The following is a 17,380-nucleotide window of genomic DNA, read 5'->3' on the forward strand; positions in this document are numbered from 1 at the left end:
GACTTATTCTCGGAGAGAATGTAGGTTCAAATCTCGGTGAAACACCAACATTAAGAAAAACATTTTTCTAATAGCGGTCGCCCCTCGGTAAGCAATGGTAAACCTCTGAGTGTATTTCTGCCATGAAAAAGCTCCTCATAAAAAATATCTGCCGTTCGGAATCGGCTTGAAACTGTAGGTCGCTCCATTTGTGGAACAACATCATGACGCACGCTACAAATAGGAGAAGGAGCTCGGCCAAACACCCAAAAGAGTGTATGCGCCAATTTCATATATAATATATACCTATGTATATATTTTTCCAATTTTTCTGTGCGGGAGTCTGGGCATAGAGAAAAATTGGAAAAATTTAAATTAAAAGTTCGCTTCACAAACGCCATGCCCGTTTCGCATGATAGTCGTACCAACGCAGCAAAATCAGATCAGATTTGTGTAAATTACTCATAGTAATCCAGCATATGCAGTTCCTCCGGTAGTACACGAAAGTCTTGCACCTAAAGATAAGTAACAGTTTACATCTAAGATACCAGCTGCAGCAGCTGTCTAGAAATGCATGTAAACGCAACTGGAGAATTCGTGGAAGCAGTAGAGCAAACATTTGTATGTACTGGCTAAGCTCAGCCAGTGAACTTATTTAAAATTATTTTAAGTTAAACTTATTTTAAAGTTTCTGCTTCAGCTCGCGTACCCAAAAGCAAAACAAAAATATTGCAAGTATGGTGGTAAAATTTATATTTGCAATAATTTACCAAGAAGGAGAACAGCTGACCTGAATTTACATAAATAAGAAAATTATTTATAATAGGACTACTCGCAATTAAGTGCAAATTGTCTGGCATCATGACATTTGCAAGTTATGATAGCAAATATGCATATATGTTTAAATTTCCATATTTGTTACAAAAAATTTAAGTAAACAGAATATATTTGAATAGTTTTTATTTTACCTTTCAGGTAAATCAGCGTCGGGAGCACAAACATAGCTGAGGGAGAGGCTCTTCTGCGTTCTCCGGCTGGGTCCAATGGTGCTGCTTCGGTTAGCAAGAACAGGCCAAGGATTAAGCCCGATAAGGAGAAGCTGAAGGCCAAAGCTCGATACAAGGCCGCAGTCAAATCTAACGAAGCAAGAGGAGGAACGGTTGGCTTGGTCCAGAGAGGAGATAAAAAATGGCCGGGCCTTCTACGCAGCAAAACCAATGTTCGCAGCCTCCAATCCGAAGTAGGCAAACAAAATAGAAGAAGAACTAGACATCAAGAGGCAGCGTTTTGCGGATAGCGAGGCCTCAGTGCCATCGAAAAAGCAGAAGCACAGGCACGAGATTGCCAAACCGAAAAACGGAGACAACGAAAGGCCTACAACGTCGAAAGCAGCGGCAGCGGCCAGTGAAATTGTCAAGAAACATCTCATAGTGGCACTCACTGACCGTAGTGACCAGCTGGCGCGAATTTCGCAGGAACGGTGGGAGGTAGTGGAAATGAAGCTACTGGAAACCCTGTTTACGAAAATGGACGCAGAGCCGAATGCACCCATGCCAGCATTCGACGCAGCAGGGTGGTTCAGTGGCGTCAAAATTATAAAATGTAAGGATGATCCCACGCTCACATGGCTAAAGGAAGCAGTAAAAATGCTTCAAGACCTGTGGAAGGGGGCATCACTTGAAATTGCTCACTGCTTTGCGCACGATTTGGGAGGATGGTTTGGGGAGTTGGTAGTGTACACCTTCGCCTCATAAAGCGCAACCCGGTAGATGACAACAACAACACACTCGCTGCAGGGGAGGTGAAAAAGAATCTCGCAATAGAAGAGATCCTGGAAGCCTCCCTCAATATACAGGAAGTGAAGAAGGGTGAGCTGGAGAAAGTATCCAACCCCGAGAAGGTACTGAGGTCAGATGCTGAAGGTCTAGTCCAGGAACCACGGATAGCGTCGGGCAACATAGTCTCCGGTCCAAAGTCACATAACTACAACACCTACATCCCCATTGCAAAAAATAAGGTAAGAACAGCTACGAGTATAATGGTTAAAAAAAGTATACGTTCTTATATTGATCATAATCTCTCTTCAGACGATCTGACAGTGGTGGCGCTGGAGGGCTGCAACGATGAGACGTTATTCTTCAGGTCTTGCTATATGCCACATGATGAAGAAGCACCACATACAGAACTTCGGAAGCTGGTATAAATAGCTACCAGAAAGAAGCACGCTCTGGTGGTAGGAACTGACGCAAACGCACATCCTACGATGTGGGGTAGCGCAGACATAAACGGCCGAGGTGACTCACTATTTAACTATATTCTTCAGAGTAGCCTAGAAATAGCTAATAGAGGTAAAGAACCAACATATGTTGGACCAACCTCGAAGAATGTACTTGATTTAACACTCTTAACTCTTTAACGCATGTTATGGTACAGGAATAGGAAGTGTTGAGTAGGCTCTCATTCTCTGATCATATAGGAATATGAATAAGTTCGTGCGGTTTTTTTTCGAAATTTGAAACTTTATTGACGTAAAATGGTTACAAATTTAATATTCAAAATATTGTCCATCGCTTACTACTACTTTTTCCCATCTTTCTGGCAATTCACGGATTCCCTTTGTGAAAAATTCGGTCGGTTTTGCCGCAATCCACGAATCGATCCATTTTTTGACTTCATCGTAATTACGGAAGTGCTGGTCAGCCAGGCCATGTTGCATCGATCGGAAGAGATAGTAATCGGATGGCGCAAGGTCTGGACTATACGGCGGGTGGGGTAGGACATCCCATTTGAGCGTTTCTAAGTATGTTTTGACCACTTGTGCAACATGTGGCCGAGCATTGTCATGTTGCAAAATAACTTTGTCGTGTCTATCGGCGTATTGCGGCCGTTTTTCTCGCAGTGCTCGGCTCAAACGCATCAATTGTCGTCGGTAGACATCCCCCGTAATCGTTTCATTCGGTTTCAGTAGCTCATAATACACAACACCCAGCTGGTCCCACCAGATACACAGCATAACCTTCAGGCCATGAATATTCTGCGCCGACGTCGATGTTGAAGCATGGCCAGGGTATCCATACGTTGCCCGACGTTTTGGATTGTCGTAATGGACCCACTTTTCATCGCCAGTCACAATTCGATGCAAAAAACCCTTTCTTTTGTGCCGTTGAAGCAGTTGTTCGCATGCCATAAAACGGCGTTCAACGTCTCTTGGCTTCAATTCATACGGCACCCAATGGCCTACCTTTCGGATCATTCCCATGGCTTTTAAACGTTTGGAAATGGTTGATTGATCAACTCCCAAAGTTTTTGCAACCTCTTCTTGCGTTTGAGCCGGATCTTGATCGAGCAATTCCTCCAATTCGGTATCCATGAACTTTGGCGGCGCACCCTCGCGTTCTTCGTCTTCCAAGCCAAAATCACCACTTTTAAAGCGTGCAAACCACTTCTGGCACGTTCGCTCAGATAGAGCATGCTCACCATAAACTTCCACCAAGATACGATGACTTTCGGCTGCTTTTTTCTTCATATTAAAATAATGAAGAAGAATTCCCCGCAAAAACACATTATTTGGCACGAAATTCGACATTTTCAAGTGTGGTAAAAATATTGTTGTTTACGCTTCAAATAAAAAACTTATACTGACGTTTGTGCCTTACGACAGTAGCTCTCCAATGAATGTTTGGAAATGTGGATCGATGGAATAATAATCAAGTTACGCCATCTGTTGTAAAACCGAAACGAACTTATTCATAGTCCTATTATATACATAAGCTTTCAGGTTATATTCCGCTCAAAAAACAAACTTATATCCTTTAGAAATCCTAAGAATATGAATTGGGACTTGTATAGGGATATACTATCAAAAACACCAATGATACCCCGGAAATACAGGACACACGTCGCACTTGAGAAAGCAGTTGAATTGTTTGCAACTACTCTCATTGGCGGCCGCCGTAGCCGAATAGGTTGGTGCGTGATTACCATTCGGAGAGAGAACGTTGGTTCGAATCTCGGTGAAGCACCAAAATTAAGAAACACATTTTTCTAATAGCGGTCGCCCCTCGGCAGGCAATGGTAAACCTCCGAGTATATTTCTGCCATGAAAAAGCTCCTCATAAAAATATCTGCCGTTCGGAGTCGGCTTGAAACTGTAGGTCTCTCCATTTGTGGAACAACATCAAGACGCACCCAAAAAAGGTGTACGCGCCAATTATATATATATATATACTCTCGTCAAAGCCTTCAAAAGATCCTGCCCCCAACACGTAATAGACGCAAGGTGAAGCCTCCTTGGTGGAACAAGGAATTAGGAGCACAAAGGCGTAGGGTGCATGAATTCTATAGCTTAGCCAAAGTTGCTGACAATGAGTTCTGTTGGAAGGAGTATAAGGATCTACTAAAAGATTCTTGTATGCTTGATGAACTACTCAAGAAATTTGACGGAGGGGCACCAAAACTAGTGGCATATGCAGATGTCATAGTACTTACGAGAAAGTACCTGGACACCATCAGTAATGTGATGAATAACACAATTAAAACGGTACACCAATGGACATCTCGTGCAGGGCTAGGGATAAACGCGGAAAAAACGGGCATGGTACTTTTTACCAGGAAGTACAAGGTACCGACGCGAACCTCCCGAAACTACGCAACAACGAACTACTTCTCAAAGATCATGCGAGGTACCTCGGAGTAATACTAGACAGTAAATTGCTGTGGAAGCAGACCGATATTACTGTATGGGGCCTTACTATGGTGGACTGCGACAAGAAAACTAGCATACCTAATGCCACTGGAAAGGATTCAGCTACTCGCTGCTCTGTGCATAACAGGAGCGATGAAGACCACTCCAACGGCGGCGCTGGAAATGATACTCAGCATGTCACCTATTGACCTTATGGCGGAAAACCTGGCAGCGAAAGCCGCGGGGAGGTTAGTGGCTGCTGGCGTATTCAGCTGTAGAACGTTCGGGCACAGCTCAATAGAAAAGTGAAGCTCCGGTTGAACAGACTACATGAATCCGTACTTTAATTGGGAGAGAAGGTTTCGCACTACAATTGAAGAGAAGGGATGGCACAAAGGCATAAAGCCTGGCCATAGGACTTTTCACATCTACACAGACGGCTCTAAAACTTTAGACGGAGTGGAAGCTGGCATTTAAAGCTTAAAACTAGGGATAAGGCAGCCTATCAAGCTGCCAGACCACAGCAGTATTTTCCAAGCGGAAGTTTTTGCTGTGGGAAAAGCCGCGAGGCTAGCCTACACAAGAGCAAGCAAGAACTCAACAATTAATATACACGTGGACCGTCAAGCAGCAATAAGCTCATATTGTATTAAGTCCAAAAATGTTCGACGGAGCAGGGAGGCCATGGAAAGGCTAGCCGCAAACAGTAGGCTGCATATCTACTGGGTTCCTGGTCACAAAGGCATTATGGGGAACGAATTAGTAGATGAGATAGCAAAAAGTGCTGTTAGACTAGCATTTGAACTAGAGAACGACATACCAATACCGCTAAATACTATGTATACGAGTATACAACGAAATGGACGACTACATGAAAATACTAGTGGAAACTAGGTGGACTAATCTGACCACATGCAAAACAGCAAACGCAATGTGTAGAACTAACGACAAAAACCTGACTTAATTCGTACTTGCGCTCTCGCGAAAGAACTGCAGAACTATTATAGGTATGCTAACAAATCATAATCAAAATGCAGAGGATGTCGAGGAAACTATAGAACACCTTCTGTGCATCTGTCCGGCATTATTAAAAACGCGTTTAAAATGCCTGGGAGCCCCATTGTTTGAGGGTCTGGAGGGCGTCTCATAAGCGGATCTCCCAGCTCTGCTTAGATTCGCCAAAAGCGCTTACATCCTACATGATGTCTACTTTCAGTATTCATAGAGGTCGACCTCCATCTGGTATCGCTAGGGACCAAAAGGTCTATGCGTGGCTTATTGCCAACCAGGCTAACCTAACCTAACCTAAATCAATGTGGTACTACTGAAGGCGCTGGAAGTGTGGGTGTGAAACAAAGAAATATTTTGGACACAAGCCGACTAACGTTGGTTTGTTCTTTTTCTGCAGGAAAAGTTCGCTTTGCGTTCCCCTACAAACTTGTAGTTGCTGTACCGTTACGCCCTCTTTCCCTTAAAGGAGTAATGTTATTATTTAATAGTTCCACAGGTTTTAGACCGAAGTGTAAAGGAACAATGTAATATTTTGTTGTTGTGGTGTCATGATAATTTGCTAATGGCATGTCAGATAATTTGCATTCAATTGGAAACTCCAAATTTTTTTAATTTTACACTTTTACGAATTTAAGCAACCACTTGCAAAAACTGGTTATTCCTAGGAAATTTTCTGCTGGAAAAGTTTTGCTGTCGAAATACGCAACCAAAATTTTATTCTGCTGGAAAGCGTGGACGAGATTATGCAGTCATAGTTATACATACGTAGGTACATATCGATGGTTTTCGAGAAAAGCGACACAACTCAAAATTAACTCAAATTCGGAGTTTTGCCGTTAAAAGCAAAAATCAACTACAGAGTTTATATATTTTTATCTGGAAAAGCGTCATAAGCGAATCTTGAAGCAATTCTGAGAGATGGCGTTAGTGTCGTTTTGTCAGGTGATCGAATTGGCGCGTCACTTATCTAGAAAACTGGCCCAACTCAGTATTTTGTATTTTTGAATTATGTCACTTTTCTCGAAAACCATCGATATCGAACTCAATAATTGCATTTTGCGTCTAGCAAAAAAAAAAAAGATTTACGAGAAAAATTATAAACCAACTCTCTTTTATAATACGGGAAGTTTTAATAAACACAGACTCCTCAAACTTCTCGGAATTAGAGAACAAAGCAAAAATTTAGGAATCCTATGTATCAAAAAATGATATTACAAAGTTTTCAGCATATACATACATACATATGATTCAACCATCGATTAACCGATTTCAACGAGCCACTGAGTATAAGTTAGGTTAGGTAAAGATAGATGGGAGTAGATAATTCATATGCAAGAATTGAGTTTGAATTGAACTCGAATGTAAAGTGTTCCGGCTTTTTAATAAGGTAGACGTTAGAAAAGTGTTGACATCTTAATAAAACTCACAAATTTGCGCATTGACTTTGAAAAACCGCCAGTTTTGTGTATATTTTAAAATTCAAATAAGCATGCGTTTAAAATGATATTTTTTGCTAACAAACATAATATTTCACATAATATGCTCAAATGTGTTCAAATTAATAGGGAGCGTGAGGAATTATGAAATTTTTTTTTTTTTTTTGTTTTTATGCTTTATATAGGGCCCGCTATCTATCGTTACGGATTTGAACTAGGTATTATTTGAAGAATGGTAACACTTAGCTGTCATCTAATTTGACAGAAAATTAGTTTTATTCTTCCGCTGAACGAAAATGGTTGTATATACGCTCAAAGAACGCTGGGAAATATTGCGACATTACTTTGAAAATCATGGTAATGTTGCAGAATGTGTATGAAAATTACGTCCGGCAATGGGAAGAAGAAAAGCACCGAATGAAGCGTATGTGCGTTACTTTGCGAAAAAAGTAAGAGAAACTGGGTTGCTTATTGACAAACCAAGGCGTGACCGACCAAAAACCGTGCGTACACCCGAAAATATTGCTGTTGTGGCCGAGAGTGTTCGTGAATCACCAGGAACATCAGTTCACCGTCGCTCTCAACAATTGGACATTTCGGAGACATCATTGAGGCAAATTTTGCGTAAAGACCTTGGTATGACGCCGTACGAAGTCCAAGCCAAGAACCATATGAATGAAGTTGTGTTCCATCATTAACCGGAAGGATTGTATGTACTTCAAAATAAAAAAAACAGTTTGGAAAAATATTGAGTAGTTTCTTTTTTATAGCATTTTTAATTCCGTGAAGTTATATGGCGGACCCGTTATAAGTATAGTGCATTCTACAACAAAACCCATATAACGCAAAGCTTCAAATTTTGAAACTTCAAGGTATGAATGTAAATTTGAAGCCGCACGTAGTTCGCCTTAATTTTTGGGATTTTTTTCGCATACGATGTGACCAATTTTCTTACATGTAAAACGCATATTCGGCAGTATTTCATATGAAAGAAAATGCGCAAAACCTCAGCGAAAAAAATTAGCAAAAACCAATAACACTTTTGAGCCATTTGAAGCTTGCACTTTGCTTTACCAATATTAATTGGACTATTTTTGAAGTGAAAACTTCTTTAGAATCGTTGGGAGTGGTTTGAGACTCGGTAAAACGAAAAAGCGACACTACGAAGTGTAATATGTTGATATACGTATATGTGTGTGGCTGCGTACTGCTGAGCCACGCTAGTATAGTGAGTATTGTAGTATGTATACTACACTGCCTATTACTTGCTTTGGTGTTTAGTTCAAGCATCATACGTATGTATGTTTGTATGTATGCTAGTACGTATGTGTGCGCGCCTGCGTATTACGGAGCCACAGTGAGCGAGAAGGCATTATGTATACCTGTACTACACTACCTAATATTTGCTTAGACCAAGCGTCCTACGGGTGTATGTTAGTACGTCTGTGTAATATACGCGTTACGACGCTCATAATAGCAACCGCGTGTGCTGTATTGCGTCCGTATTTTTATATTCGTAAATATTTTCATTTTTAAATATTTACCGCAATTGCAGGCGGTGTTGCAATATACCACAATCAAAATGACGGTGCTCGTATTGTAACTCCACAGATAGATCTGAATGCACAACAACTAGAATCACTGTCTGTTCAGCTCTCTAAAGTGGGAGAAATATGTGCATGCGAAACCAGATTGAGCAATGGAAAAACAGTTGTAATTGTGGCAATTTATATTTCCCCGAATCAATCAATAAATAGCATCACGGAATTCATTCATGAAAATTTAATATAATAAAGTATAGTATAGGTGTATAGAAGTATCGCGGATACTTAGAAAAGATTACGATAAAGTTCCACTGATTTTAAGTGGCGATTTTAACGTAAATTTTGCATTGGACACAGCGGTTCCTTTAATTGACGTTCTCAATACAACATTCAATTTAAAAATGTGTAACAATCGCACTGAATCGACAACACGATCAAAAACAACAATTGACGCGGTATTTCAAAGATATGTTGACAACATCGAAACCAAAGCATTTGTATCATATTTTAGCTATCATAAGCCACTCGTATCATTTGTTGAAATTGAAAACATTGAGGATGAATAATAATAAAATGAAGAAAATAAAATATGAACTTTATAGCAATATTATAATGAACCTATAATTATCCCGCTCCTAACGCTGCTTTCGTCTCATTCTCTCTCAGTTTGTTTTACGGAAGGTTTCACTTCTATCGCGTCTAACCGTTAGACTGGTATTTTTTTTAAGTTTCTGAATAAAAAGTCGGAAATTTTGATGTATTTGATTTTTTTCTTTTAATTTGTTAAGCTTTTGTGAGTTTCGCGCTATGTTTGGAGCTTTGAGTTAGATGGTTTTTGTTGTAGAATGCACTATACCTTTATAGGAACATAAAAACTAGTTAAAATCTGGTATTTCGTTGCGCTCTAATTATCTTGAACACATTTGATATTATGTAATAAATATTATGAACAAAAGATATCTTTACAAATACATCAGTTTGTATTTGAGTTTTAAGTTATTTAAAATGTTCTTCTTCTCAGATATGTCCTCGGCATAGCTGTTAGGCTGGGAATATCCCCGATGCAGCTGGTGTAATAAACTAAAACTGAATGAAAATAAAACAATTGGTTATTTTTGAATAAAAATGAAACGATTTAATTAAGTTAAATTGTTTACTTAAATTCTGTATTATTGTATACTTCTTGTTCTTGCACTTAACGCATTGTAGATATTCGTTGAAAAAAGTATTTTTGTTGTTAAGTTTGCATGTTTTTCTGCATATTTGTTTTTGTTTGTTTGTTGCGTTATTGTGTATGTTGTATGTACTACGATTGTTGTAATAACTTGTACAATATTAAATAATAATTTAAAAATAAGACAAAGAATATATTGTTCTAAAAAAAACATTACATACATATGCACTTCGACACATTTAGTGGGGTTGAAGTAGCGTTAGAAATAGTAATAGTAGTAGTATACATACATATTGTAGTACGAATGGACTAATGAAGTTCATTTATTGTACTTTACATATAAATGTGACTGCTGCTGCTGCGGCTGAGGCAACGCATTAAACTAAATCTATTTATGTTTTCTCCTGCGGTAAGCTACTGAAATTCGCACAGCAGCGCCTACATGAGCGGGACCAAATGTCTCTTGATTGCCGCTAGAAGACAAAAACAATCAGACGAATACGGCTAACAATTAAATACAAAGATATCCAGTTGGAAGAGAATGTACTACATTTAAATATGAAATAAAATTATATAAAATTGTAAAATAACTTATAATTAAAAAATGGAATTGTAACAGAAACAGAGTTGTCATTGTGTGAAAATATAACTTAAACTCGGAAAGCAAACTAGGAGGATTGTCAAACTTATATTTATAGCATATTCGAATTTAACTGCGCTCTGATGACTATAAAAACGCGTACGTGTACGTGCACATTCACAAGACTCAGCAGCGTTTCAGAAGCGTAAGGTAAGTTTTTGTTGTATGCAACACACAACCAACTGGATATTAGACAAAAGTTTTATAAATTAAAAACGAAAAGAATACAGCACAGTGTGTTATTTCTCGCTTGTGTGTGGGTGTGAAATATATTGTTATTGCTGCATACGTGACGCACTTGGAAAGTATTGAAACAAAACATACAAGCACACATTTGTTTGAACTGATTTCATTTGTATCCCTTCACTTCTCTGTTACACGATTACATCAATTCAAATTGTGACAGTTTGGAACGAAAAATTAAAATAATAATAATCATAAAATTGTGGTTTAATAGAATTTAAAAACAATTTATAATTATAATAATGTGTTGTAGTTTTGTTTCGAATTTTTTGTGTTCCATTAATGACAAATACATTTTTAACATCCACTTCTTACTCTACCCGATGTTTTCATACTTTTTTACTTTTCTATTGTATATATATAAATAAATTATTGTACGTTATAACGTTAATAAAACAATTTTAATTTTATTCTCATTAGCTACGCATATTTCATATTTAAATCGCAAACTTTTCTTATTTTTTAATAACGTTGCGATTTATTCTACTTCAACGTTTACTGTACTCTTGTAGGTACTCAACGGTACTTTAATTCGGATTCAAAGTCATTACGTGTTTTAAACGAGTTTCTTCCTCGACACTGGAAATAATTTTTATATTCATACTCATTTAATTTAAATTTAATTTAATTTTTTTAAACTTTCAGTTACTCAAAATTCGTAGCAAATTTGCTTCAACACTTTGTTTTTAACGATTTTTATAAATCTTATTTGTAATCTTAATCGCAGTTTGTGTAGTTTTATGTGCTTTTCTTTTGCAATTTCATGGTATCTGTAAGCAGGTATGTATGTACGTACGTCAGTATGTAATATTTGCAATTAATATGGAGTGTGGCCATACCCACAGTTCATTACAATTTTCCGTTTCTAATTAGTTTTATATATAATTATATATATTTATGTATATATATGTATGTAGTATATATGTATAATCATGGATTATCGAAATTTTAATTGCTAGCGGTAACAAACAAACAACAAATGCACCATCATCAGTATATAGTAGTCGCAGCCTGCCTTATTCTTATTATAATTATTATTTCCAATAGCTACAACATTGTCTTATATCTTTTTTTTTTGTGTTTTTTTTTTATTTTTTTGTTCTTTCTAACACACTGTTACACCAACGACGTAAACACCCAGCTACACATAGGCGCGCGCACACACGCATACTGCCAACAGCCAGTCAAACGGCTGGATTTGCTTGTATGTGTTTGCTTGGGGCTGGGATTTAGTGTGTGATTTAGTTTTATACTCGTTTGACGGCATCAACGAAGTTGCTGTCGTTGTATAGTATGTATAGTTTTTATTGCCGTTGTAGACTGCGTAGACTGCGATTTTCAATTGCATACTGAATTGTCAGCTACGTTTGTAGTAGTTATATCGTCCGTATCGTTCAAAATCAGTGCGTTTGCTGTTGATGTTGATTTGTTGTAGATCTCGAGACTGGTCGACAGCGTACTCGAGGCGGCAGTGTCCATGTCGTAGTGGCTGTAGGTCATAGAGATTCTTTGGATGGTACCCAAATGATTGGTCCCGATTGTGACCAGATCATCGCTTTGACTTTACTGTAGATCTCTTCGATGGTGTCTCCTTGGACAACTCCTAAACAAATATGCAAAATAATGCATAAATAAAACATTTATATAATTATTCGCAAAAAGTTCATTAAAGTTAATGGTAACCTGTAAAGTATTCCCCGAATTCTTGCTCCATTTTAATTGCTCTTTCGTATGTTTTCTTCGCTTGCTCTTCTGTCATACGTCGATTCATTTCCCTGTAAAAATAAAATATATACATATATTCATAATTTTGTTTTTGTTTGCACTAGGGTGTTACAACTTCATTCATATAACAATACCACAGTAGGCATGAAACATCAAATGATACAGAAAAGCTTTTATAATAGCGGGTGCGCCTCAGTACACAATGACAAATGTCCGAGTGCATATCTGCCATGAAAAAACTCTCCATTTGTAGGACAACATCAATACGACCACCACAAATTGGAGAAGGAGCGCGACCAAATCCCCAGCAAAAGGAACACGTGACAATTACACTATTATATATATTTTTATAGCATATACAAACACCTCTTGACCAAAACTAATGACTCCTAACGAAGTTTCGGCGCCTCAAGTAATTAAGCGAGTTCACTTCTTGAAGCAATTCGAACGAGTAAGGATGAAGGTTACCGCAGGTCTCATCCCTGCAGACACCTGCTTGAGCCAGAGCCGCCTCCCAGGCACGTGAGGAGACACCTCCTAGACCCCGCTGACGAAATCCAGGACAAAACTGACCGTAACCTACTGGACCGGACAGTATTTAGACAGTCAATAAACGAGATTCACCGGGAGACCGTTACCACCTTCTTGAACTCCCGTCCTGTGAATGCCGTAATCGGAGTCCAACCACCACCTATTGCAGACGAAGAGCTCCAGCTTCCCCGTGAGACTCGTATAACACTGGCACAACTACGTTGTAGATACTGTAGCAGGTTAAACTCCTACATATCCAGAATCGACCCTGACATACCAAACACATGTCCGGCATGTGAAGGTACCCCGCACGACACTAACCACCTCTTCACATGCCCCCTTAAACCGACTCATCTAACCCCCCTCTTCTTCTGGACCCAACCTGTCGAAACAGCATGTTTCCTGGGCCTACCCCTAGATGAGCTAGACGAAGACGAACGATGATATGCCTACACTGACAGGGCTACCTATGCTGTTAACAACAACAGTAAGGATGACCTGATGGTTCATATACCATTTCCAAATCGGAAACGTTTAATGCTCTACTCGAAACCCATTTTCCGGATAGTAGAACTCTCTCTGAAGTAGAGAGTGGCATGAACAAAACCGATGGCAACGGTGGAACCTCTAGGTACAGCTGGTATATTGCTAGTCGGATAGTGACAAAGGAATCGATAAGGTTTTCCTTGTCTTCCTTTGAGAACTTTAAGTCCCCTGGACCTGACAGAATATATCCAGCAATGCTTAAAAAAGGAGGAGACAGGCTGATTGAGGCCATGAAAAGGATCTTCACAGCCTGTCTCGCATTTGGTTATATACCATCCCAATGGCGACGCGTAAGAGTAGTATTTATTTCGAAACCAGGAAAAGATAACTATAAACTACATTAAATCATATCTACGAAAATGTTCCGAATGAAAGAGTAATCGTAAATAATGTAGGCAAACTGAGTGCATTTAATCAAGCACAGTATTACAGCTGCTGAAGTTTTACTGTTGCCAAATACCGTTAGGAGGAATAATATTTTGATGCATGTTTATTTTCGAGCGAAGTACAGTCTTCACTGGAATTATCTGAAACCCTTGGATTACTAGACCAAATACAGTTGCTTTAATAACCATTTTCTCCCATAAAAATTATTGCCTCTAATCAAGTGAAGCGGACTGCTCGATACTGATTTTATCTCAAAATTAACACCGCGGAAGAGCTGTCAAAATAACATATGATTAAAAAAATACTATATAGACCACCCTGTCATTGATCTTCCAGCTACATATATTAGGCTAAGCAGCCGTAAAAATTAAAATGCTTACCAAGCTCCTCCCAAAACCCTCTAGGACATTCGTGTTAGTTAAAATCGGGCAATTGCAAATAAGATGTTGCTGTATTGTCTTCTCGACAGCTTCCGTCCACTCTATCTGCTTGAGTGTATCCCATCACGCCATGCCTAATAGGGGCGGATGTTGGTGGACGAAAATGTAGTCTACTGAGATTAAAGACAGAAAAGAAATGATCTTGGCACAATTACGTTCTGGATACTGTAGCAGGTTAAACTCCTACTTATCCAGAATCGACCCCGACATACTAAACATATGTCCGGCATGTGAAGGCACCCCGCTCGACACTAACCACCTTTTCACATGGCCCATCAAACCCACTCACCTAACACCTCTCTCCCTCTGGACCCAACCCGTCGAAACAGCTAGTTTCCTGGGCCTACCGTTAGATAAGCTAGACGAAGACGACCGGTGATTGCACTACACTGACAGGGCGAAGAACTGCAACAACAACAACAACAGAAAATAATTGGTGTCTTTAACCGTCAACAGATTCTAGCCAAATTCCACGACCCTCAATTGAATGAAATTTTTCGTTTAATAGAAAGTGATAAGTTCGTAAAGATATCCGTTGGTATCTATTTATGTTTTCTATTTCAAAGCCACCTATATAGACCAACTAGTCTTTGTCTAAGTGGCAAATAAATCAGACAATTTATGTACGAAATCTATCAGTCGTTCGTTAAACAAGCTGGCGCCATTACGTTTGATGTCAGAGAATATTTGGTAAAAGTTTGGCAGTCACCTGACTGTCAGTCAAAACATAAATATTTTCGATATTTAAAAGTCACTACAGCCCTCAGACATGTATATAAAGGGGTTTTCAATTGGCGCGGGTCGATTTTGGCGCCCTGTGGCAGCCATTTTGTTTTGGTGACATCTGTCAAATCTTTTGTTTATTATTCAGTTGTTTATGCCAAATCATCATGGCAAGTTACACGATTGAACAGCACGTTTAAATGATACAACTTTATTATCAAAATGAGTGTTCATTAACGCAAACGTTGCGCGCATTGCGCCCATTTTTCGGTAGACGTGGTGGCCCTTCCAATTTCTTATGGCCCATATTGAACCATATGGACCTAGACGACATGTGGTTCCAGCAGGACGACGCTACGTGCCACACAGCAAACGCCATTTTATTCCATTTCAACATCTATCCGCCCTTATAGAAAAACCCTTTAGAAGCAGAAAGATGTCGATAGAAATAAGGAATTACGCTATGCATGGATGGACCAACCAGTTTTTCCAAATCACGTCTAATTGATTTCCACTCATCGCTAGAGGATTAGCGAGTTAAAAATCTTTTAGTAGGTGATAAAGTTAGTTTCATTGGAACTTAAACACTTTTTTACTTGTTATAATCAACTTTAAAAATAGTCACAAAATGAATTACTTAAATCTTGATCACTTACATTATCGAATCCACAGATTTCGGTTTGATAAATATTGCAATTGGATAGAGTTGAGCGACTTGTAGCCGCTTAATGGCATTGCCCGACACATCCAAAATGCAATGTTTACCCTTCTCCGCTACTTCACGCACACTCGCCACCGATGTGCCATAAAGGTTGTCATTGTACTGTCCCGCTTCGATGAATAGATGGTTTTGTATATCGCGTTCCATTTGCTCACGTGACGATACAAAGTGATAATCACGACCATCTACTTCGTAATCACGTTTCGGCCGAGTCGTATCTAAAAAACAGACGAACGCAAAAATAAAATTTATAAAAATTTATTACATACAAGTAATATACATAAATACATATATTGCCGCTCTACTCACGTGGTACACAGGAGCCAAATTTCTCTGGATATTCCGATATCAAGTCGTCATTGATGCGATCTTTCAATGGGCCGAGCACGATAACCGGCCGCGTATAGTTAATGGATAACCGCTGTACGGCCTCATACGATAGGACATTCTCTTCGGATGCTGTAAAATACGTATAAAACGGGATGTCATGGCGGCAATGAAGAAATGGACGAATGAACGAAATAGATGTTTTCAATGCAAAATATGCAATTGATATCTCATTGGCATTATAAGATTAAAATTATATATTGTAAATAAGTTAATTTCATAAATTTTTATTGGAAAAACATTACTAAAGTATTTGCGGATCATTTTCCCTACAAACGCTAGGTGGAATGCAATAATTGCATCACGCATTTTTTTATTTTAAAACGTTTACTTTTTTGCTTGCATTCACTGTTTTGCTAAAAAATATTAATTTTTAATTAATCATGGTTTATTTTTATTTTTCAAAAAATTTTTACAATTCAAACAAATAATTAGCTATTTTCTATAAAAAGAGTAAATCCTAATTTATTTATACTAAGTATTTGTAAGCGGCTGAACAAAAAAGGCAACAGACACAACAAAGCGCAAACGAGGGACAGTTCAAGATACACAAATAAAACGGTTCATCTGAATAAATTAAAAAAAAAAACGAGTATACAGGAACTGAGCTTATGCAAATGATACTGAGACACCACAGATTTTCATAAACACAGGACATTATTATACGATTATATTAGACTAAGTATATGCACTAGACCATTACTTTAATCCAGAAAACACAAGTAAAACGAAAAATTCAAATAAAATTAATATTGAGCCTAAGGAGATGATCTGAACATTTCTCTGCCTTATACAGTTATATTGTTTTTAAAAGAGTATATACAAATCTTTACCAAATAAAATTAAGTATTAAATAATGCACTATTTAAGGCAGGGTGGTCCAATTACAAGACTTTAAGGGACAACTCTATGCGGAATAACGAACTACCATTAAATTTAAAATATACACTGGTACTTGACGAGCCCAATAACAATATTTTACACAATATCACGGATTAAGCACATTAAAACCCAATCGTCTGCCAAACTGGACGCAAACGAACATATTCATGCTGTTGTAAAATCACAAAAATATAGTAAAGTGTGCGATATGCTGCTGGAGTGGAACATAAGCGCGACTATCGTAGGATCGACCTTACCCACCATTCCATTGTCGCTTCTTTAGTTGGACATCGAAAAATAATCTTTACAGATACGTTTTTTTCCCGG

The 17,380-nt window shown here is 38.4% G+C and overlaps 1 protein-coding gene across 9 annotated transcripts in view; it reads right to left on the reverse strand.

The window, feature by feature from the left end:
- Positions 1-9,763: 9,763 nt before the first annotated feature.
- LOC128858483 (disks large 1 tumor suppressor protein) overlaps positions 9,764-17,380 on the reverse strand; it is a 157,069-nt gene continuing 149,452 nt past the window's right edge. For all 9 annotated transcript variants that reach the window (XM_054094804.1, XM_054094803.1, XM_054094802.1 and 6 more), the window contains 4 exons: positions 16,094-16,243; positions 15,720-16,002; positions 12,395-12,486; positions 9,764-12,314 (listed from right to left, as the gene is read on the reverse strand). In XM_054094804.1, coding sequence (XP_053950779.1) covers positions 12,208-12,314; positions 12,395-12,486; positions 15,720-16,002; positions 16,094-16,243 — 632 coding nt within the window. In that variant the 3' untranslated portion in view covers positions 9,764-12,207. The remainder of the gene's footprint in view (positions 12,315-12,394; positions 12,487-15,719; positions 16,003-16,093; positions 16,244-17,380) is intronic.

Source organism: Anastrepha ludens, chromosome 3, assembly GCF_028408465.1.
Source record: "Anastrepha ludens isolate Willacy chromosome 3, idAnaLude1.1, whole genome shotgun sequence".
Taxonomy (NCBI): Eukaryota; Metazoa; Arthropoda; class Insecta; order Diptera; family Tephritidae; genus Anastrepha; species Anastrepha ludens.